This window comes from Trichosurus vulpecula, chromosome 9 (assembly GCF_011100635.1).
Source record: "Trichosurus vulpecula isolate mTriVul1 chromosome 9, mTriVul1.pri, whole genome shotgun sequence".
Lineage (NCBI taxonomy): Eukaryota > Metazoa > Chordata > Mammalia > Diprotodontia > Phalangeridae > Trichosurus > Trichosurus vulpecula.
The window spans coordinates 10,669,949-10,693,507 of NC_050581.1; the positions used below are offsets into that span (position 1 = coordinate 10,669,949).

The following is a 23,559-nucleotide window of genomic DNA, read 5'->3' on the forward strand; positions in this document are numbered from 1 at the left end:
TTTGATGGCCATCTGGTTGACCTGTGATGTACTGCCCTCTATACCAATTTAAAGTTAATGGCATCTCATGCAGGTATAAGAAAAAAGCAATTTATCAATAATACTCAAAATAAACATACAGTAATTTTCTTTACAATCTTAAGCACCAATTTAGTCTCAATTTCCTCCACTAAAAATTAGGATGCCAGATGTGTCAACAACCTGGCTGGCAGCTTCTGTGGGGGTATAAGATTCACCCACAGCCAGCACTCAGAAAGCTGCCAATAGCACAGGTTCTTTCGATCTGCTTAATTAAGGAAAGCAAGGTGAAGGGGTTGACAAGCTTACTTTTAATTCAAACATCATTAAGTTAGTTCAGGGGAAAAAAAAAACAGCACCCTGAACTTCAAAACAAAATGCAAACAAATTTCAAACATCAACAGACTTTGTCTGATTCAATCCCAACACATAGTTACCAGAGTTCAACAGAGTCTCAACATCTGGGTTTACAAGCTGGAGGGCTCCTTAACTACAGCTGTCCAGAGTCTCCTCATCAACACCATCTCCAGAGCACCGCAGCAATGGCTCTCTCCTCCCTTCTTATAGGGCTTCAGACATTAAACATCATCTGAATCACCAGAGCTCAGGCTCTGGTGATTGGTTCTTGAGTTGGCCCCTCCCCTTAGGACCCTGGGAGGTTCACATCCACATGGATTACATTAACACCTAATGGGGTTTGGGTCTGGGGCTTAGCACCTAGTAAAGCTCACTGAGATAAATTGAGTCACTCAAAGAAAACAAAGGCCATTCTGGTTACACTCCACCCCTTGTTCTAGGATACATAATCTAATCAGCCATGTATCCTAGAACATACATTGTGATCCAATTACAAAGAAAACTAAAACATATCGTTCACAATAAAGCAAAACATATCATTCAGTGACATTCCCTAATATTGGTTTACAATTCAAATGTGACCCACCCCTAGGTCCGAGCAAGATAATTTCTTCAATCAATCATTCCCAAAATACTTGTTAACTATTCAAATGTCCACCCCTATGTCAAAGCAAGTTAATCTCTTAAGCTCATAAAGTGTCCAAATAAAATGCTTCTTCAGCAGCACACTGCCATCGCAGGCTTCCACATGGCACCCAAAGTCCCAATTTCAAAGAAAGAGTTCAAACAAAGTTCTTTTAGGGTCTGTTCTCCCCATTAAGTTCCAGTCCCCAGTTCCAAGTCCAGAGGGTCTGCTGGGCAATAAAGCCAACAGGGTGGGGTCCCTGGGGGTCCAAGGCACTTCCCCCACCCCAACAAAAACAAATCCATGTCTCCCTCCTGGATCCCAAGCAGCCCAAGCTGAAGGGACCAAAAAGGCAGACTCAGTGCCTTGCTGCAAAGTTTTCATCTTGCCCCAGGGCTGGATTTCAGGCTCCTGGGTTCCAACTCTAGCTGGCTTCACCTGGCTTCTTCTGGAATCCTGATGTAGGTGGTTCCCCATCTTTGTGCTCACCTCACCAAAGTCAGCTGGAAAGCAGCTCACTGCTCTCACCTTTCTAAAGTTCTTATGCAGGCAGTCTCTTGGATCAATATTTTGGCAGCTGCTGTCTGCTTCTTCTTTCTCCTCACCAGCCCCTCCTGCCAAATCTGTAGGAAGGCCATTCTCCAACTCTCCAAGGCCATTCTCCACTCCTGTTTCAAAACTCCATATACAATATAATCTCAAGACTTTCACCCTTTCAGCACAGTCCTCCGGGGCCAGGCTTATCTGCTTAAGCCATGGGAAGAAGGGATTATCTCCTGCTCTGGGCTCCTGGGAAACCACGCCCAGCACTTCCACTGGCCTGTTTTTCTTCAGGACTTTGTTGCTCCTGAGGCTGCACAGAACCATAGCCACTCCAAGTACAAAGAGCAATCCAAAAACTGGGAAACATTCAACCAACCCAGTACCCCAACATGCCATGCTTCCTTATTAAAGCCAGATCCTGCCGACTACACCATATGTGTCAACAACCTGGCTGGCAGCTTCTGTGGGGGTATAAGATTCACCCACAGCCAGCACTCAGAAAGCTGCCAATAGCACAGGTTCTTTCGATCTGCTTAATTAAGGAAAGCAAGGTGAAGGGGTTGACAAGCTTACTTTTAATTCAAACATCATTAAGTTAGTTCAGGGGAAAAAAAAACAGCACCCTGAACTTCAAAACAAAATGCAAACAAATTTCAAACATCAACAGACTTTGTCTGATTCAATCCCAACACATAGTTACCAGAGTTCAACAGAGTCTCAACATCTGGGTTTACAAGCTGGAGGGCTCCTTAACTACAGCTGTCCAGAGTCTCCTCATCAACACCATCTCCAGAGCACCGCAGCAATGGCTCTCTCCTCCCTTCTTATAGGGCTTCAGACATTAAACATCATCTGAATCACCAGAGCTCAGGCTCTGGTGATTGGTTCTTGAGTTGGCCCCTCCCCTTAGGACCCTGGGAGGTTCACATCCACATGGATTACATTAACACCTAATGGGGTTTGGGTCTGGGGCTTAGCACCTAGTAAAGCTCACTGAGATAAATTGAGTCACTCAAAGAAAACAAAGGCCATTCTGGTTACACCAGAATGCCAAGATGCCAAGAATTAAACAAAAACCACTTCTCCTTGTGCATAGTGGGCACTCAAAAATATTTGTTAACTGATCTTTTATAAACTGTTAATAGCAATTAGGTGTGGCACTTACACCTAATTGTAAAAACTTGTAAAAAATTGTAAAACAAATTGCCCATAGTACATACTCATACTGTACATTTACAAAACAATAAAATAAACATTTATTAAGCTCCTACTATGTGTCAGCCATTGTGCTAAGTGCTAGGGATACAAATAAGAAAGATAATGACAATCCTTGCCTTCGAGGAGCCTACAATATAATGGGGGAAGACAATACAAAAGGAAGCTGAAAGCAGAGGAGGGGAAATGCCAGAGGTACCAGGCACAGGGGCAGAATGAAGAGGACAAGGGATTTGAAAAAAAAGCAGAGCAGCTGGTGACAAAGGACCTAATTATAAATATTATAATCTTTATATGTATTACTGTTGACATCATATTACAGTTTATGTGTGAACATACTGAAATGCAGGTATAGTGATCTAATTCACTACATATATATATATATATATATATATATATATATATATACGTCTGTGTCTGTGTCTCTGTGTGTGTTCATATAATAGTTGAACTGCAATATAATGTTATAATTATGCATACTGATAAATTATTTATCAGCCTGGCCAAAAGTTTGAAGATATTAAAAAAGATGTGGATCCCCAAAAGAAAACCACTAGCACTTAATACCAATTCTAATAATGTCTTCTCAATGCTTTGATCATAACCTGGAAAGGACACCCCTTCTTACTGAAACCAAAGAGCTTATTCTCATCTCCAGAACTGGATGATTTTCTTCACCCTGAGATATTCTGAGTTGCTTTTGAGCTAAAATGTGCCTGTAACACCAAAACTACCCTTTGTTACTCTCCCATACTCCCTTGACCCCTCCACCTTGTTGGGTGATTCTAAAACTTGAATCATGGTGCCTGACTAGGAAATGCTGGTTTTGATTCATGGTCTCTCTTCTTACTTCTTTAATTTGGATTTCAAGTAATTTATCAGCCAAAACAAAGATTCTATAACCGTACCTTAGTCATCAGATAAACACTCAAGTAAACTCTGTTTCGCTGCTATTCTTACTAATAGTAGTATCTCATAATTATGCCATCCATGATCATCTTTAATGTAGGATATAGAAGAGATAATGAAGCTGATCTCATTTCTGCAGACTAGTGTAGCATGGGTACATCCATCTCAGTGTGAATGACCAGCCCCAAGCTTTTCATTTGACCCACAATATGCGGTTCTTTCTGCTAAGACCACTAAGTCACCTCCTCCTGCCTAAGCTATTGATTTTTTTCTCTCCATTGAGGATATTCTGATAACGATCGACAAATATCTGCTGGTAATTAATGTGACTAACATTATGCTGGATTCTATGGGAGATATAAAAGCTGCATAAGACATTTATTCATTAAGTGTTCTCTATGGACTCGTTCCCTACCACCACCATCAATGAATTTACAACGCACGTTTCATTGAAAACATCCTTACATAAGATCACAGGATCTCAATCTACAGCTAAGGATCTAAGGAAGGATTTGACACCGAGTCCTCTGAGTGCAGATGCTCTCTCCACTATCTCTTCAAAATGTTTTTTTTGTCTTCTTTTGAGAAGATAACCAGGAAGAGAATGGGGAAACAATTTGTGCCCTGAAGACATAGTGTGTCTGCCATGCTATTGTTAGGTTACACAAATTTGGTCCGGGGGTATTTTTGTCTTCATAGTACCTGCACATAGTAGATGCTTAATAAATAATTATTGCTTGTTCATGTTTTCTTGGATCATAGATTTAGAGCTGCAAAAGACTTCGAAGGTCACCCAGTCCAGTTCATTTTACAGATGAGAGAACTGAGGCCCAGAGAAGTTAAGTGACTTGCCCAGGTCACAGATCTAGTAAGTAACTGAGGCAGGATTTGAACCAAGGTTTTCCTGGTGCCTCATTAGCATATTATCTACTTTATCATGCTGGCTTTTATCCAAGATAATTCATCCACAGTTAAAAAATTTCAATTCAATTCAATAAACATTTATTAAGTGCCTCCTAGATGCCAGGCACTGTACTAAGTGCTGGGGATACAAAAAGAGGCAAAAAATCTAATCAGGGACAATGTATAAACAAATATATACAAAGCGAGCTATACATACTGCAAAGAAAAGTTTACAAGGAAAGCAAGAGAGTTCAGGAGGGCCCTAGAAAAAGCTGTTTGTTTGTTTTTCCATGCAATGACTAAAGACGAATCTTGGAAAGGTACTGTGTATCTGCCATCTTGCTTCTTATTTTCCCTGTCATAGTTCTGCTACTGCTTATCAGTGCTTCAGTATGGCTGGGGGGCAATGAAAGGGGGGCATGGTACACGAATGTCCCAAATGACACTGCACTAATAGAAGTCATTTTGCAATAAAGTTCTTAAGACATTGGAAACAAGTGTGAAATTACTCTTTGGTGACTAGCACAGTACAGCTGCCATGCCTACCTTCCCAGTTCAAGGATTCTTGCCGTGGCTGACTCTGCTCAGTTCCGTTTCTAAGGAATTTATTCCTCCTGTAACATTGTTTTCACCTACCATTATATTCCCCTGGAGTCAGTTAATGACATTAGGGAGACACATGCAGAACTGAAATTCTGCCAAGCTATCTTTGGCTCCTTTCTTAAAGACTGCCATTAGGACATGCCAGAGGCCAGATGGCATTCTGCCGTACATTAGATCTGCAAGATAAAAAGTTAAGACAACATGCTCTGTTTTCCTCCTCACCTGAGGTTTCTGGCAGGGCCTTGTGATGGTAATGGAAAGTTTGTCTTGTTTCACTACTCCTTTAGCTACTTTCCCTCGAGGGTCAATGGAATTCTGAGATCATTTCATGTACAGATGGCATGATGTAACAAAGCCTGGCCTTGGAGTCAGAAGACTTGGATTTGAATCCCAGCTCCGACATATATTAACTGGGTGAGCGACCACAGACAAGTTATTTAACCTCTCTGAGGCTCAGTTTCCCAACCTATGTTATGGAGACAGCAATACTTATAACTACCTTCCTCATAAGAGCTGTTAGGTTGGAAAAAAAATCTATAAATCTTGAAGCATATTTTTTGATTTATTCTCTTCCTTCCTTTTCTTCTACTTCTCTCTTCCTCTCTCCCTTCCTTCTTTCTTCTCTTTCTCTCACTTCTTCCTTCCTTCATTTCTTGAGACTAGACCCCTCTATCTCACCCAAGCTGGAAGTCCAGCCACTAGTCACAGGCACAACTCCATTGTTGATCAGCAAAGAAACTATGGCCTGATCGACTTCCAACCTAGGACAGTTCACCACCTCTTTAAGCAGTCCAGTGGACACCTCCTCCCATCCCCTACTCACTATATTAGTGCTGGACTTAATATGGACAACTGATCAGCTGTAGCCCTATTCCACTACAGAACTCCCAAACATAAGCAACCCACCAGCCTCAGCCTCCTCAGTAGAAGGGATGAAAGGTGTCTTATAATATAATTATGATTATCTCTAATTGTAAGCTATGCAGTAGTGAACACTCTCTGAAAACAGTCTCAGTTGAGGTCTATTGAATAATCCTTCTAACATACACTGAAAGGTTTTCTCTTTCAGCAGATTCTCCTTAGATTCCCAGGAGGACTGGTCTCAGGATTCACACCACAGAACGTTTTGTTCTACCACCAAAAAACCCTATATATTCAAAATATGTTGCTTGCTTTGCTTCCAGCTATTCTATGGAATAATCCTTCCATGACTTATTGATGTTTCATTTTTGTTGATGGTTGATATGGTTGATATTTGGCCAAGTGCTTAAAAATTGATTTTACATTTACAACATTGTATTTCTTTATCATTATCTCCAAATGTATCTTGTTATCACTATTCAAGTACCTCAGGATTGTTCTAACTCTTGAGGAAAACCATCAAGAAAAGGAATAAAATATAGTTAACTTTTCTCATGTACAAGGATGACGGACTTCATTTTTCACTACGGAAATTGTTCCATTGCATCTGGTTATCATTGACCAGCTTGAGATGGACACATGGTGAAAAAGGTCTTATTTCAACGAATTCTTGTGTCAGCAACCACAGCTGAGAATTTCAAGTTTGGCCATTTATGACCTAACTTGCGAAGGTCATGCTTCCAATAGCCAGGTAGGGCAGTGATCATTGAGCCTGGAGCAGGAAGACTTGAGTTCAAAGTTGGCCTCATATACTTACTAGCTGTGTGACCCCAGGCAAGTCATTTAACTTCTGTTTGCCTCAGTTTCTTCAACTGTAAAATGGAGATAACAAAAGCACCTACCTCCCAGCGATGTTGTGAGGAGTGAAGGAGATATTTCTAAAGCACTGGCACACAGTAGGTGCTTATTAAATGCTTGTTTCCTTCCTTCATAGTATCTAGTAACTAGTCTCTCCCTACGTCCCACAAAACGTTAGATGTATGTATCTTGTAGGTCAGGGCTGTCAACACCAGTGTGGGGCAGACATGCTTTTCAACCATGAGAGGGGTTGTATTGTGCCTAGGTATTATATTTCTCTAAATCTTCCTTCCAATAGCATTTCTCTTAATGTTTTTGTTATCATTCAGGCATTTTCAGTTCTATCCAACTGTTACCTTATTTGAGGTTTTCTTGTCAAAGATACTGATGGTCTGCCATTTCCTTCTCCAGCCCATTTAACAGATGAGGAAACTGAGGCAAACAGGATTAAGTGACTTGCCCAGGACCACACAGCTGTGACCAGATATGAACTCAGAAACTGGAGTCTTTCTGACTTCAGGTCTAGCACTCTATTCACTGTACCACCAAGCTGCCCTCAAACTCTTACCTTCCAATAAAGAGGGAATCTTCAAGATTAGTAAGTTATAGTAATATGTGCCCTTGGGGAAATTACTATCTACTTGGGAATCCTGACTCCATTCTCTTCATAATGTTCATTTCTCTTTCCAGCACCTCCTTTACACTTGCATTGTTGGACATCTTTACAAAAACAGTCCCAGAAATGTTTACAACTTCCACCCAAAATCTAAGACCAATTTTCAAAACGTTATCTCTGTATATTTCCAAGCATAGTTTTAATATGACAGAAATTTTTAGCTGCCATTATGATGAAATTTCCTCATAACTTCTGAAAAAAGTTGCCAGTCATTTCAAGTGCATGCTCTGTTCATTTGATAAAGCAAAGGATGGCTTCCCCATTGTCTTTTCCCAATGGTTCTAACCCAGAGATTCATGTCTCTTCCAACTTTTTGGTTTAAGTCCTTCAGAATGACAGAACAGTCTTGCAGCAAAGTGACATAAAAATCCTTCCTGCACTAATCAGTGACAAAAGTCAAACCATATACTCTATGCAAAATACGCACATGTGTGTGCACACACACACACACACGCATATATCATGCCAGAGATGCAGCTGCTGCTAAAAAAAGTACTACTCTGTTTATCTTTTACATTTTTTTGTCATTTCTGTGCCAAGAAAAACTATGTCTTCAAACAAAATTTATTCTAAAAAGTTTCTCACCTCTGTCACTATAATCATCCACAAGGATGATTTCCTTAAGCAGAATATCTGGAGATGTCTCAAGAACACTATAAACCGTTCGTAGAAGAGTTGACCATGCTTCATTATAAAAAGCTATCACGACAGATGTTTTTGGCAAATTCTCATAATCATATCTCTTCTCTTTGCACCTGCAAATCGAAAAAAAATTCATTAATTCAGACTCCACTAATTTGTAAGTCAGAAATGGAGCTAGACTGAAAGTAAATTTATAAATGGTAATCGTTCACATTATAGAGCATTATGGTTTACAAGTGTTTTCCTCAAAACAACTCTGGTGAGATAGATACCCAAAATTTTATTACCTCCATTTAACAGATGAGGAAACCTAGCTATAGGAAGTATGGGTACTTATGGAGTACAGGCACACCTAACTTTATTGCACTTCACTTTACTGTGCTCAGCTGTTATAGCATTTTATACAAACTGAAAATTCGTGGTAACCGTGTGTCAAGTAAATCTATGGGCACTGCTTTCCAAACAACACATGCTTACATTATGTCCTGTCACCTTTGGGTAATTCTCATGAGATTTCAAACTTTGTAATTATTTTGATATCTCTTATGGTGATCTGTGATTTCTGATGGGTGATCTTTGACGTTATTATTACTACTGTTTTGGGACACCATGAATGGCACCCATATAAGACGGAAAGCTCAATCGATAAATGTTGTGTGTTCTGACTGCTCCACCAACTGCCAATCTCCATCTCTCTCCCTCTCCTCTAATCTCCCTGTTCCCTGAGACACAACAGTATTGAAATTTGGCCAATTAATAACCCTGAAATGGCCTCCAAGTGTTCAAGTGAAAGCAAGAATCAAAATATGAGGCAAACCTCATTGTTGTCTTATTTTAAGAAGCTGCCTCAGCCACTGCAAACTTTAGCAATTACCACCCTGATCAGTCAGCAGATGTTGACATTGAGGTAATAGCCTCCACCAGCAAAAAGATTATGATTTGCCTCAGGCTCGGATAGTAGCTAGCATTTTAGAAATAAAGTATTTTTAAATTAAGGTATGTACATTTTTTTAAAGACATAATAAGATGGAAGATGGCAGCTGGAAAGCAGGGACCTGCCTACACTATCCCCCAGGACCCCCCAAACACCTATAAAAATGGCTCTGAACAAATTCTAGAACTCCAGAACCCACAAAATAGCAGAGGGAAGCAGGGCTCCAGCCCAGGACAGCCTGGATGGTGGCTGGGTAAGGTCTATCACACTGAGGTGGGAGCAGAGCAGAGCCCAGCATGAATGGTGCCCAGACCAACCAGACTGGGAGCCAGGAGGAACAGGCCACAGCTCCCTGAATCAGTGAGCTGTGGCAGTTACCAGACTTCTCAACCCACAACCCACAAACAGACTTCTCAACCCACAAACACCAAAGATAACAGAGAAGATTAGTGGGAAAAATTGCAGGGACAGAGTGAAGGGAGTTCACGCACGGCCCCGGGGGCAATGGAGGTGGTGCAGCTACAGAACTACAGCTGCAGTTGCTTCTGGCCCTAGGCCCACTTGGTGGGAGAAATTAAGTGGCAGATCAGAGCAGGAGTGCAGAGCCTGCTTAGGTCTGAGTGGCAGTCCGGGTTGGTGGTTCTTGGAGGAGGAAGAGCGCTGGTGTGGCAGAGGCTGCTGTGTAGAAATAACTCTGAAAACAACAGCACAGCCTCTCAAGCTTAGGACAAAGTACTCTCTACTCTACAAGCAGTCATACCCCAACAAAAAAACTCAAGAGTCAAGTAGTTGGCTGGGAACATGAACAGGCAGCAAAAAACGCTCTCAGATTCAGACTCAGACTTTGGAATCTTCCTTTGGTGACAAAGAAGACCATAACATACAGCCAGAAGAAGTCAACAAAGTCAAAAAGCATACATCAAAAGCCTCCAAGGAAAACATGAATTGGTCTCAGGACATGGAAGAGCTCTAAAAGGATTTGGAAAAGCAAGTTAGAGAAGTAGAGGAAAAATTGGGAAGAGAAATGAGAGTGATGCAAGAAAACCATGAAAAACAAGTCAATGACTTGCTAAAGAAGATCCAAAAAATACTTTAGAAAATAACGCCTTAAAAAATAGACTAACTCAAATGGCAAAAGAGCTCCAAAAAGCCAATGAGGAGAAGAATGCCTTGAAAGGAAGAATTACCCAAATGGAAAAGGAGGTCCAAAAGACCACTGAAGAAAATACTACCTTAAAAATGAGACTGGAGCAAGTCGAAGCTAGTGACTTGATGAGAAATCAAGATATTATAAAACAGAACCAAAGGAATGAAGAAATGGAAGACAATGTGAAATATCTCAGTGGAAAAACCACTGACCTGGAAAATAGATCCAGGAGAGATCATTTAAAAAGTATTAGACTACCTGAAAGCCATGATCAGAAAGAGAGCCTAGATATCATCTTCCAAGAAATTATCAAGGAGAACTGCCCTGATATTCTAGAGCCAGAGGGTAAGATAGAAATTGAAAGAATCCACAGATCACCTCCTGAAAAAGATCCCAAAAAGTAAACTCCTAGAAATATTGTCACCAAATTCCAGAGCTCCCAGATCAAGGAGACAATACTTCAGGCAGCCAGAAAGAAACAATTTGAGTGTTGTGGAAACACAATCAAGATAACACAAGATCTAGCAGCTTCTACATTAAGGGATCGAAGGGCTTGGAATATGATATTCCGGAGGTCAATGGAGCTAGGATTAAAACCAAGAATCACCTACCCAGCAAAACTGAGTATCATGCTCCAAGGCAAAATATGGATTTTCAACAAAATAGAGGACTTTAAAGTTTTCTCAGTGAAAAGACCAGAGCTGAATAGAACATCTGACTTTCAAACACAAGAATCAAGAGAAGCATGAAAAGGTAAACAAAAAAGAGAAATCATAAGAGACTTACTAAAGTTGAACTGTTTTGTTTACATTCTTACATGGAAAGATGATGTGTATAATTCAAGAAACCTCAGTATTAGGGTAGCTGAAGGGAATATACATATATAAAGAGACAGAGGGCACAGGGTGAGTTGAATATGAAGGGATGATATCTAAAAAAATAAAATCAAATTAAGGGATGAGAGAGGAATATATTGAGAGAGGGAGAAAGGGAGAGAGAGAATGGGGTAAATTAACTCACACAAAAGTGGCAATAAAAAGCAGTTCTGTAGGAAGGGAAGAGGGGGCAGGTGAGGGGGAATGAGTGAATCTTGCCCTCATCAGATTTGACCTGAGGAGGGAATAACATACACACTCAACTGGGTTATCTTACCCTGTTGGGATTTGGGTGGGGGTGGGACGCCGCTTAGGGCTGGGTGGAGGGTGGGGCAGGGACTACAGCTTTCCGGGTATAACGCTTTTCCGGGTATATCGCTGGGCGGTGCCGGCTTAGGATGAAGCCCGTCCATATAAGGCAATGTTATAGCTCTCGCCACTGGATTGGCTGCAATAGGTTATATAATGTACGGGGATAGGGGAAGGGAGTCAGAGTCGAGCAGTCGCCGTGGAAGATGTACCAATAAAGACCGTGAGCGAGATCCTCTGGCGTTCTGTCTGGTGAATTCCGGTCTGGGTGGAGGCCAGGCCGGCCGGTGACGACCGAAGGCTCGGTGTAGGAGCAGAAGAGGTCCCCCGGGGAGGACTGCCCGCGACCCCCGGCCCAGGAAGAGGCCTAGGGGGAACGCGGCAGGTTGGCGCCCGAACAGGGACCGGCCTAGGACGGCTGGACCGTTGCAGAGTTCCGGAAGAGCCCCGGTGATAGGGGGGACTAGCCCGACTAGGGCGGACCAGACAGCTTCTCCGTGCAGGTAACGGGGGAAAGGCCCGGAGATGGGGCAAGCGCGCAGCCTCCCTTTGCTGCGGCCAGAGGATCGGGACTTATTAACTTTACAGGTCAGAACTGCTTTGTCTAAACGGGGGTTGTCCGCCTCCACGGAGCAGCTAAAGTGGCTCGTGGAAAAGTTGCTGGTGGTGGCTCCGTGGCTCATATACTCGGGGTTTCAGCCGGACCGTTTTCCGGTCTTACAGCAGCAAATGCTGTCTTATCAAAAACAGTGCCCGGGTTTTCTTCTTCCGGAGGACTTTGGCTTGATGGCCGCCATTAAGGGGTTGCTCGACCCCAGGCCTCCTCCGGACACCAGCACGGCAGAGACTCAGACGGAGACCCGGCCGCTCGGTGGGGGCCCGGGAGGGGAGACTGATCTGACTGAGGTGGTGGTAACTGGGCCAAGGCCCGCGGCCTCTGCTCCCCCGTTGTACCCTTGGGAGGATATGCAGGAGGCGGGAAATGAGCGGCCTCAGGCGGAACATACAGGACAATGGCCCCTTTTTGAGACGAAAAGACTAGTCTCGGAGAACTGCTACCACGCTTCAGGCGCAGTTCGACTTTTTGGAGCGGTGGGCGCACCCAGCAAAGATGGCGCCGGTTTCCGGCCGAGGGAGGAGTCGCGGGCGATTCCCTCCTGCGGGGAAGGGGAGGCGCGAGGGAGGGGTGGTGTGCCAGAGGGCCACCCACTGCCCCGCCCTCCAGAACAGGAACGCAGATCTACTTCCTCTTTTCCCCACTCTGACGGCGAAAGCGAAAGCCGCTATGAGCGGCTCAGCCCGGGGGATAGATCAGGCGGGTACCTTCCTCTGATACCTCGCGCGATCCGCGAAGCTATGCGGTCCGGAGAGGTGGTGGACTCAGAAATCTCTGAGGCATTTCCATTATTTCTGGATAATGGTACCCGAGTTTTTCAGCCCCTGCCGCTGAAGACCATTAGGGAATTTAAGCAGGCGGTGCAGGAGAATGGCCCCGCTTCCCCGTTGGCACAGCGCCTTCTTTCTAATATGACTGTCTCCACAGTCTGGACCCCGCGTGATTTCGATGACCTCGCGTTGGGGGCCCTGAGCCCTGTGGACTACACGGCGTTCCAGGCTATCAAAGAATCGGAGGCTAGAGCGCTCCAAGCGCGCACCGAGGGGCCCCCGGGGCGGGTAGACCTGTTGTTGGGCCGGGGACAATACAGTGATCCCCGGGTACAGGCCACTTTTAGTAACCAGGAGCTGGAGGATGTGCGGGTAGTGCATCAACAGGCATGGCAAAGGCTGGGGCGTACCTCTGCAGGAACCCCAGCTGGCCTGGCCGATATGCGCCAGAAGCCAGGGGAGAGCGCACTTGAGTTTGCCACGCGAGTGCGGAGATACGTGGACAGCACGTTTGCAGGGCCGGGCCGGGAACTCATCATTAAGCAGATCCTCCGAGAGGGGTTCCGGGGGGAGGCGAAGACAGCTCTGGCGGCCTTGCCCCCCGACGCCACCCCGGACCAAATGATAGAAAAGGTGATGTCCCTCGCTCCTCCCTGTCCCATGGAAGTCTTGGCGACGGCCATAGAACGGGACCGGAGGGATCGCTTGAAAGAGGAGGCCGCGAGAAATGACGCCCTGGTAGAGGCTTTGAACCGCCTCGCGGTCTCCCGGGACTCCGGATCCGACCGTCGGTGCTTTAAATGTGGTCAGCTGGGTCACTTTCGGGCCCAGTGTCCACAAAGCTGCGGGTCGGGACGAGGCACCCCAAATTGCTTCCGCTGCGGAAAGCCTGGCCATATGGCGAAATTTTGCCGCTCCGACCAAAGGAACCCCACCCAGGAGTCGGGAAACGAGCACGGGGGGCCGAGAAAGCGGGCAACTCGCCCCCCCCGGGTCCAGTCCTTACGGCCCGAGACTCAACCACCCTTCCCTCGTGGGGGGCAATAGAAATCCCGGTCCAAGGGCCAGCAGGAGTGCTCCTGGCCACGGGGAACCCTTTTCAGTCTCGCTATACCGTTCCCACCCAGGTGCTGGCCCCCGGTGACCCGTTACTGGTAGTTAACCCACACCCTATTCTAGTTGATATTTTCCCAGGTGAGGTCCTCGCTCAGGCAGTGCCGTTCCAGGACACAGAGGCTGATTCTTGCCTTTGGATGGAGAAGATCACAATGGACCGCCCCATGATGCACAGGTCCAACAGGCTCTGCAGACTCGTTCGGCCCGCGTTTACCTCCTCCATGTCCACTCTCACCGGACGACCGCGGGCCCCATCTATTCGGGGAATGCTGTTGTGGACGCCGCCCTCAGGTCGCCGCCTGAGACTTTCCTTGCTGTCGCGGATGAGGTTTCCGAAGATCCGGCCCAATTGGCCCATTCCCGTTGGCACCTCTCCGCCCGATCTCTCCGTCATCTGTACGGAATATCTCGACAGCAGGCCAGAGACATTGTCAAAGCTTGTGCCTCTTGCGCCCCCTTTCAGCCCCGCATCCCGGAAAGAGCTCGCAACCCCAGAGGGGACAGTTCTAACGCTCTCTGGCAGATGGACATGACGCACATTGGCTCCCGGGTTCCTTTTTCAGCCATGTGCCCGACACCTGGACTTCGCCTGCTCTGGGGGTTCCTCATCGTTCACCGGGAGCGGCGGTTCTCTCTTGGGAGAAAGAGGGAGAAAATTGGACCTTGACTCCTCAGACTGTTCCCCCCCCCAGGACGTTTGCGTCCAACCCCCTTTCTTCTGGCTCCTCATCAACGCATCTCTCTCCGACCCCCTTCTCAACTGTTCAAAGGTTGAATGTTACCTCTCCCCTTGCTGGAATGGCCCCTTTGCGCCGACTGCGGTGGTGGCCCTACCTGGCTGCTGCGGCGGCCTTCCTCGCCCTGCTTATTGCGGTCCGCGTTCTTTGCGCCCGCATCTCCCTGCTTTCTCGCCGCCAGCGGGTTGGTTACCGCGCCCTGCGGGCCGTAGGTGTGGGGGAGGACCCCTCAGGTTGATTGGATCTTGATTCCGCTTTGTGAGCACTGCCCTATGTTTCCCCTTCTTCCTTTTAATTTTAGTTTAAGGGGTGAATTGTTGGGATTTGGGTGGGGGTGGGACGCCGCTTAGGGCTGGGTGGAGGGTGGGGCAGGGACTACAGCTTTCCGGGTATAACGCTTTTCCGGGTATATCGCTGGGCGGTGCCGGCTTAGGATGAAGCCCGTCCATATAAGGCAATGTTATAGCTCTCGCCACTGGATTGGCTGCAATAGGTTATATAATGTACAGGGATAGGGGAAGGGAGTCAGAGTCGAGCAGTCGCCGTGGAAGATGTACCAATAAAGACCATGAGCGAGATCCTCTGGCGTTCTGTCTGGTGAATTCCGGTCTGGGTGGAGGCCAGGCCGGCCGGTGACGACCGAAGGCTCGGTGTAGGAGCAGAAGAGGTCCCCCGGGGAGGACTGCCCGCGACCCCCGGCCCAGGAAGAGGCCTAGGGGGAACGCGGCATTACCCCACAGGAAAGAAGGAGGAAGGAGATAAAAATGGGGGGACCATAAAAGGGAGGGCAGATAAGGGGAGGAGGTAATCAAAAGCAAACACTTTCAAAAGGGACAGGGTCAAGGGAGAAAATTGAATAAAGGGGGATAGGACAGGAAGGAGCAAAACATAGTTAGCCTTTCACAACATGAGTACTGTGGAAGAGTTTTGCATAATGATACACGTGGCCTATGTTGAATTGCTTGCCTTCTCAGGGAGGGGTGGGAGAAGAGGGGAGAGAATTTGAAACTCAACGTTTTAAAAGCAGATGTTCAAAAAAAAGTTTTTGCATGCAACTAGGAAATAAGATATACAGGCAATGAGGCATAGCAATCTACCTTGCCCTACAAGAAAGTAAAGAAAAAGGGGATGGGCGGGGCGTTGGGGTGACAGAAGGGAGGGTTGACTGGGGAACCGGACAATCAAAATATATGCCATCTTGGAGTGGGGGGAGGGTAGAAATGGGGAGAAAATTTATAATTCAAACTCTTGTGAAAATCAATGCTGAAAACTAAAAATATTAAATAAATAAATAATAATTAAAAAATAAACAAAAAAAGACATAATACTATGTGCAGCTAGGTGGTACAGTGGATAGAAAGCCAAGCCTGAAGTCAGGAAGGCTCATCTTCTTAAGTTCAAATCCAACATCAGACACTTACTGTGTGACCCTGGGCATGTTATTTAATCCCATTTGCCTCAGTTTTCTCATCTGTAAAATGAGCTAGAAGAGGAAGTAGCAAACCATTCCTATATTTTTTACAAGAAGACCCTTAATGATGGAGTTAATGAAACCCTTAATGAAGGAGTTATACATGACTCAACAACTATTGCATACTTAATAGAATACAGTATATAGTGTATACATAACTTTTATATGCACTGGGAAACCAAAAAATCCATGTGACTTCTTTTATTGTGATATTAACTTTATTGCAGTAATCTGGAACCTCTCTGAGGTAGGCCTATACTTGACAACATTGTTCTCCAAGTTACATTATATGTCTGAAGGTAACAAAATGGCATGTCTTTAAACATATTCTATATGTCAGACATTTCTCAAAATTTCAAGTTGGTCTAGATAGCAGTGGTATAAAAGTTTCCAATCAGAGGTTTCCAAACTTATTTGGCCCTTTTCAAAAAAATTACTCAGCGCCCCACTGGGGTTAGGTTAGATTAACCCTTATTTTTATTCAATACCCCCCCCAAATGCATCCAAAAATACTACCAACTCCTCCAACATTCCAGGCCCCCCATGGGGCTATATCGCCCACTTTGGGAACCTATGGTAGATAGATGCCCAAGATAAAGGTGAGTACTTGGGAATTAAAAACCACATATATGTTAACAAAATTGGATAGATTATATTAAAAGGTAAATTACTCTTTATATATCCAGATTCTTCTGCCAACCATCTTTACGTGTGTATATACATAAAGATGGTTAGCAGAAGAGGCTATATATATATATATACACACACACACACATACACACACACACAGATATATACATATAATCTTATATGTCCATGCTGGTCAGTCTACCCATCTAAACTTGCCCTATCATATATGTAGGTATGCATGTATGTATGTATGTGTGTGTATATATATACAAATGTATATACACACAAACATATATATATATATTTACACATATGTATGTATATATGTATGTTTGTATACCTTTTTATAAACTATAGCCACAAATGTTTTAAAAATCTAAGTGCTTTGGGGGAAACGGGGCAAATAAAAGGCATGTTATCAGATTTTTGTGGTTTTCTCTGGTCACAGAAGATATCATAGGATCATATATCTAGTCCAACCCACTCAGTTTACAGATGAGGAAACCAAATCCAGGGAAATTGATCTGTCCATGGTCACTGAGCTGGCAGGTGTCCAGGTGCTGGCTAGAAAAGATTACTCCCCCTCTCTATGGAAATGACTGACTGATCATCAGAGATAGGAGAAAGCTGGCTAGTGAAGGATTAGCAGAGGTGGTTCACTTGGGTCAAATAGTCCCAAAGATGTAGGACTGAACGGCTAGGCTATCTGATTCTTATTCCTAACATCTGGCACAGCTTGCAGGAAGAGTAAATGGACACTAGGTATATCCAAGGCAATTGGACAAGGGTCAGAATTGAGCTAAATTAAGTTTGAAAGGGTACAGTGTTTTTAGAATGTATTGAGGATCATGAGTTCATAGGATTTGGAGTCAGAAGGAGCTTTGGAGATCTCTAATCAAACTTCTTTAAGAAGTCTTTTAATTAACTTAGCTGAACCTTGACCTCAGTGAGACAGAAAAACCAGTGTGTTATCATTTTGTCTCTGAGACTGTTTATCTGTCCTGTTTATCTCTCAATATACTCACCTGAGCTTAGCAATTCAGAGAACAAGGACTGAATACACATGTCATAACCAGGGCTCACGATGGGTGAGGACTGGGAATTCTAGAAGTAAGAATCTGCACCCAGTTAAAGGGCTCACTTAAACCCTATATTCTAAACATGAGAGCAAGGCTGAGGGCACCTTATTCTAGGGCGTGTAGAGACACGAGTACAAAAAGCAGATGCAAACCCAGTAGATAAGCCCAAAGGAGAACTAGACAAGAGAAACATAATACTATGATCCAAAGCCTAGAGAGTCCAAGACCCAGGGTGCCTATTCAAGTACGGGAAGGGAGGCAGGGAGTGAAAGGGTGACTAGTTGGGAGTTCAATTAGGACAGTCTGCCCACCAAGTAATCTCCAGAAACCAAAGGGCAGAATATGAGTGGTGAAGAATTCTGGCTACAGGTTTTAAGCACACAGACCCTGGGAGACTGGTGTTCCGTAATACAAAACCAGGGATTTACATTTTACTCCCCAACATACTCTCCAATCCAGTGATATTGGCCTCCTGGATTTTCCACTAACAGGACACTCCATCTCTCAGCTCTGGACATTTTCTCTGGCCATCTCCCAGGGCTGGAATGCTCTCCCCCTCCTCCTCTACAACTACTGACCTCCCTGGGTCCTTTAAGTCCCAACTACCTTCTACAGAAAGCCTTCCTCAAACCCTCTTAATTCCAGTCCCTTCCCTCTATTAGTTATTTCCTATTTATCCTGTATATATTTGTTTGTTGTCTCCTCCATTAGATTGTAAGCTCCTTGAGGGCTGGGGCTGTCTTTTGTTTCTTTTTGTATCTTCAGAGTTTAGTACAGTGCCTGGAATATAGTAGGCAGTTAATAAATTTTTATTGATTGACTGGGTACAAAAGAAGGAAACCAACCACTAAGAACTGGGATATCAAAATATCTTGTCAATTTAAATTTGTATCTCCTTCAGTATGGATTTCTTTTTTTTTCTTTTTAAATGTTTTATTGATCCTTTTTTTCTTTTTTTCATTTTTCCCTTCCCAATTATTCCCCTCCCACTCCAAAAGAAGCCTTCCTTGTAAGCAAAAGAAATTAACATGATAGCCATGTCTGAAAATGTATGCCTCCTTCCACACCTATTGCTCACTCTCTCTGACACGAAGAAAGTAGATTTTGTACTTGGTCAGGTCTAGCAAGTTTTTCTGACTTCATAAGTTCTATTGTTATTTTCTCAGTGTGGTGAATCATAATCCCACCCATGATGTGTGATATATGGGACGATAAATAAGCACCTCCATTAGCTTCCTCATCTGTAAAAGCAGGGAATTGGATCTCTGGGATCCCTTCCAGTTTTGTACCTATGAGTTGGGGACATATGACATGCAAAAACAAGAGACTTCGAGTAGACATGATAGCGTCTTCAATCAAATGCAGGGTTGTTACAGGGAAGGCATCAGGTATGTTCTGCTTGGCCTCAGGACAGAACTAGGGGCGGTAAGTAGAAGATGCCGATAAACAGATGCAGGCTTGCTCTATCAGAAAATGTCCTAACAATCAGAGCCATCTTAAAGTAGACTAGACAGCTTCAGCAAGGACTGTGTTCCCCATCATTGGAGGTCTTCAAGCAGAGGCTGAACAACCTCTAGGTGAGCATGGCTATGGAAGGAATTCCAGTACATGCTGGACTTGATACTTTCTGAGTTTTCTTATAATTTGCAGATTCTGTATCATAGCTTTTTGATATTTCATTTTATAAGGACCTATAGCTAGAGCTGGAAGGGACCATAGAAGCTATCCAACCCAACCCTCTCTTTTCATAGAGGAGAAAACTAAGGCCCATGAGCTCTTGGGACTTGCCCAAGGTCATACAGCTATAGCACCAGATGCAGAATTTGAACTCAAGTCCTCCGAATCCAATCCTTCCTTAGTCAAAGTTTATAGTGTGCTATCCATTCCATAAAGTTGTCTCTCAGTAATAAGAAAGATTATAAGAGCTATCATCTGCCTTTCAGGAATTAAAATCACTAGGTTTAGGCAAGCTACTTTCCATGGTAATGAAAGAACTAATAGATAGCACTGCGGAGTGGTCAACGATCTTTGAAAAATACTGTAAAACTGGAGACATGTTGTGTTGCAGGACTGAAGAAACAAAAACTTCATCCCACTTCTCAAACCATGGCTGATGAGCCTGACTTCAATTCGTAGCAAAATTTTTAAACATATTATTAGAAAGATGATTTGTGAGTGTTTAGAAAGGGAAGCATTGATCATTAAGGATTAGTATGACTTCATCAAGAACAGGTCATTCCAGACTAACTTCATTTCCTCTTTTCACAGGGTTATTAGATCAGGGAAATGCTGTAGCTAGAATATAATGTGATTTCAGCAAAGCATATGACAAAGTCTTTCACGTTATTCTTGTGTACAAAGATGTCAAGATATGAGCTAAATCAGTCCACTGACTTCACAACTAGTTGGATTACCAGACCTAAAGACTGGTCATTAATTTATTGATTAATCAATGTCACCTTTGAGGAAGGAGGAGTGAGTGTTCCCAGGGATCTATCCTTTATGCTATGATGCATCATATTTTTATCAACGACTTGGAGGAATTCATAGATGCTAATCAAATCTGCAAATGATAAGAAGCGAGAGAGAGAGAGAGAGAGAGAGAGAGAGAGAGAGAGAGAGAGAGAGAGAGAGAGAGAGAGAGAGAGAGAGAGAGAGAGAGAGAGAGAGAGAGAAAGAGAGAGAGAGAAAGCTAATATTTGGAATGAAAGTCAGGATGCAAAAAGATTTTTACAGGTTAGAATGATCACCTAATCCTAATAAGATGAAATCTAATAGGATTAAATATGAAGTCCTAGAATAGGGTTCATAAAATCAATTGCAGAAGTACAGGGTAGGGGAGACATGGCTGAATGACCATGAGAAAAAAAAGATCTAGTGGTTTTGATAATTATTGTCTGACTCTTCGTGGCTTATTTGAGGTTTTCTTGGCAAAGATACTGGAGTGATTTGCCATTTCCTTTTCCAGCTCATTTTACAGATGAGGAAACTAAGGCAAACAGGGTTAAGTGACTTGCCCAGGGCCACAGAACTAGTGTCTAAGGCCACATTCGAACTCAGGTCCTCCTGACTCCAGGCCCAGAGTTCTTCGGCACCTAGCTGCTTTGGTAGAGCAAAGTTCAATAGGAATCAATCATGCAGGATGATAGCCAAAAAAGCTTAAACAAAAGAGACATAGTACCACAAGGAAAGAAGTGATGGTTCAGCTATATTCTGCCCTGACCAGATCAATCTGAAATACACATTCTAGGGATGGAAATTAAACTGAAATACAACCAGAGGAGGGTAACTTGGCTAGTTAAGAAATAGAAAGCCATAGAAAAGTCCAGAAAATGGGGATAATTAGTCTGGAAACAAAAGCCATAATAAGTTATCTTCAAATATATGACAGGGCTATTGTGCAAAAGAACAATATATCTTGTTTGTTTTTTTTTCTTTCTTGCTCTGCTTGGCCCCAAACAGCAGAACCAGGACTACCAAGTGGATGTCATAAAGATCTAAGAGAAACCGTTTTTTCACCTCAATTTCCTCATCTCTAAAATGGTAATAAGTAATATTTACAGTATTTATCTCTCTAGTAACTCTGGAGGCAAGAAACCCTCCAAGATTCAGGGATACTCTTGAAGACTTACCTCATTCAGTAAACTCTTTTCTCATTCAGTAAACTCTTTTTACTTCCTGGTATTGCTTATTAGATTTTTTTGAGCAAACACCTTATTTGCTGCTAAAGGTACTAACCAGGCTACCTTTTCCAGCTGGTTTCCTTTGCCGAGCAGGGGAATGAACATCATCCTGAGGTGGATGCGTACAGTTTTGTAGTTGACCTTGTGAGTACAGAAGTTTTGGACACCATAAATTTAGAGTTGACTGAGATCCCAGGGAGGATTCCCTAGCAATTATTCCAAATCTCTTGGAGACGCCAACTATCAACAGGTTTGGCTCAAGTCTAGATGTTTTGCCTGCAGACGTGCACTGAGCTGTTCGAGCAGTGCTGGGCTAAGGTACAATGTACTGCCTAATTGGAAATCCCATAAATTGTATTATGGTCTAATTAAAGTCTCAGCTTCCTAGAAAATTGTTATCAGCGATTTTAAGTTAAGTTTTTGAATCCTGTTTTAAGTTTGTTTTTGTTCAAATGGGTCCTTGGGAGGGCACATTTCAGTGTTTAGCATTCCTTTTGTGTATTAGCATAAAACACCAGTCCTATGTCTGACTTAGAGTGTCCGTTAGATACCTTATATTGCCCCCTTTAGGAAAACCCTAGATGTAAGCCTAAACCTAAGCTTTAAATAACGTCACAGGGTCCTGGGTCTTAACTAGCAGATCACTGCGGGAAAAAAAAAGGGAGCCCTACCCAGACCTTTTCCGTCAAGTCAAAGGAATCTACAGAATGATAGAATGTTAGGGCTGGAAGGGAGAGATTAACTGGTGCAAGTCCCCCTCCCCTCAGTTTTATGGTTTAATTCATTATGAGACTGTCAAAATGGACATGGTTCATTTCTTCCACTAGTATATGGACTTGCTGACTGACTAACCACACACACACACACACACACACACACACACACACACACACACACACGTACTAACAGCCAAATTCAATTGGCGTTTGTAGGGAAGAAAGCATGATAAGCTTCGCGGATCTCGGACGGGAAGATCGGGGCTGGGGAAGCCGACGTGTCTCGCCCAAAGTCAGGGCAGGGCTAGCTAAGTAAGCAGCGGAGCCCGGCTGGCTTCAGAACCAGAGCTCTCCCCGCCACACCGGGGTCACTGCCACCCCCTCACCACCAAACTTTCTGAGAAGGATATGGAGCCAGGGAGGGGCGTGACTTCGCCGCCGCGGGCACCAGGACCGGGTCCCGGGGCAGGGGGCCCGTCACTCACAGCGGGTGCCAGCGCTCGGGCAGGCGCCGGTGCAGTGAGATGCGGTCGCTGAGGTAGATGTTGATCTGGTGCCGCTGGATGCTCTCCTCCTGCTGCTTCTTGCCGGCTTCGTCCAGCTCCAGGCTCACGGCGCGGCCCAGCTCCCCCACCGCGCCGGGCTCGGGCGGCGGCCGCGGGTAGACGGGGCGGCGCAGCCGCCGCAACCGCTCCTCCGCGCTCTCGCCCGGCTGCGGGGCGCCGGCGCCGGCGGGCTCAGGCTGCAGAGCGGGGCGCCGGGGCGCGCGCGCCTCGGGGCCCTGGGCGGAGGTGCCCCGGAGCACCAAGGCCAAGGCCAAGGTGGCGGCGGCCGCGACCAGCAGCGCCAGCAGGACCAGAGAGCAGGGGCCGCGCCGGGGGCCCCGCCAGCAGCGCCGCCGCGGCTTCCACCACATGGCTCTGGGCAGCGCTCTCACTGCCCGCCCCCGGCGGCCGCGGCAGCGGAGGAGGAGGAGGAGGAGGAAGAGGCGGCTGCTACCCGGATCCCGGAACCCCGCTCCGCCGCGGGCCCCAGCGGCTCCCCGCCCCCACCTAGCCTGGGGCACCCCGCCCCACCTGCCCTCCTCCGAGCTCGCCCATCGGCGCTCCCGCAGAGTCCCGCGCGTGCCCTCCCCTCCCTCGTGCCCACGCTCACTCGCACTCTCGTCCCGCTTCCTTTCCCCCGGCCCTGCCCTTTCCCCGGCCCTGCCCCTCGCGGGCAGCCCCGCTGACTGTGGCGAAAACTGAGAAGTTCACGGAAAACTTA

At 45.1% G+C, this 23,559-nt stretch overlaps 1 protein-coding gene across 1 annotated transcript in view; it reads right to left on the minus strand.

Moving 5' to 3' along the window:
* The window catches only part of GALNT12 (polypeptide N-acetylgalactosaminyltransferase 12), a 57,132-nt gene extending 33,923 nt beyond the window's left edge, over nucleotides 1-23,209 (minus strand). The window contains exons 1-2 of the mRNA XM_036739091.1: nucleotides 22,779-23,209; nucleotides 8,154-8,323 (exon numbers count right to left, since the gene is read on the minus strand). Of these exons, the coding sequence (XP_036594986.1) occupies nucleotides 8,154-8,323; nucleotides 22,779-23,209 (601 nt within the window). The remainder of the gene's footprint in view (nucleotides 1-8,153; nucleotides 8,324-22,778) is intronic.
* Nucleotides 23,210-23,559: the final 350 nt, after the last annotated feature.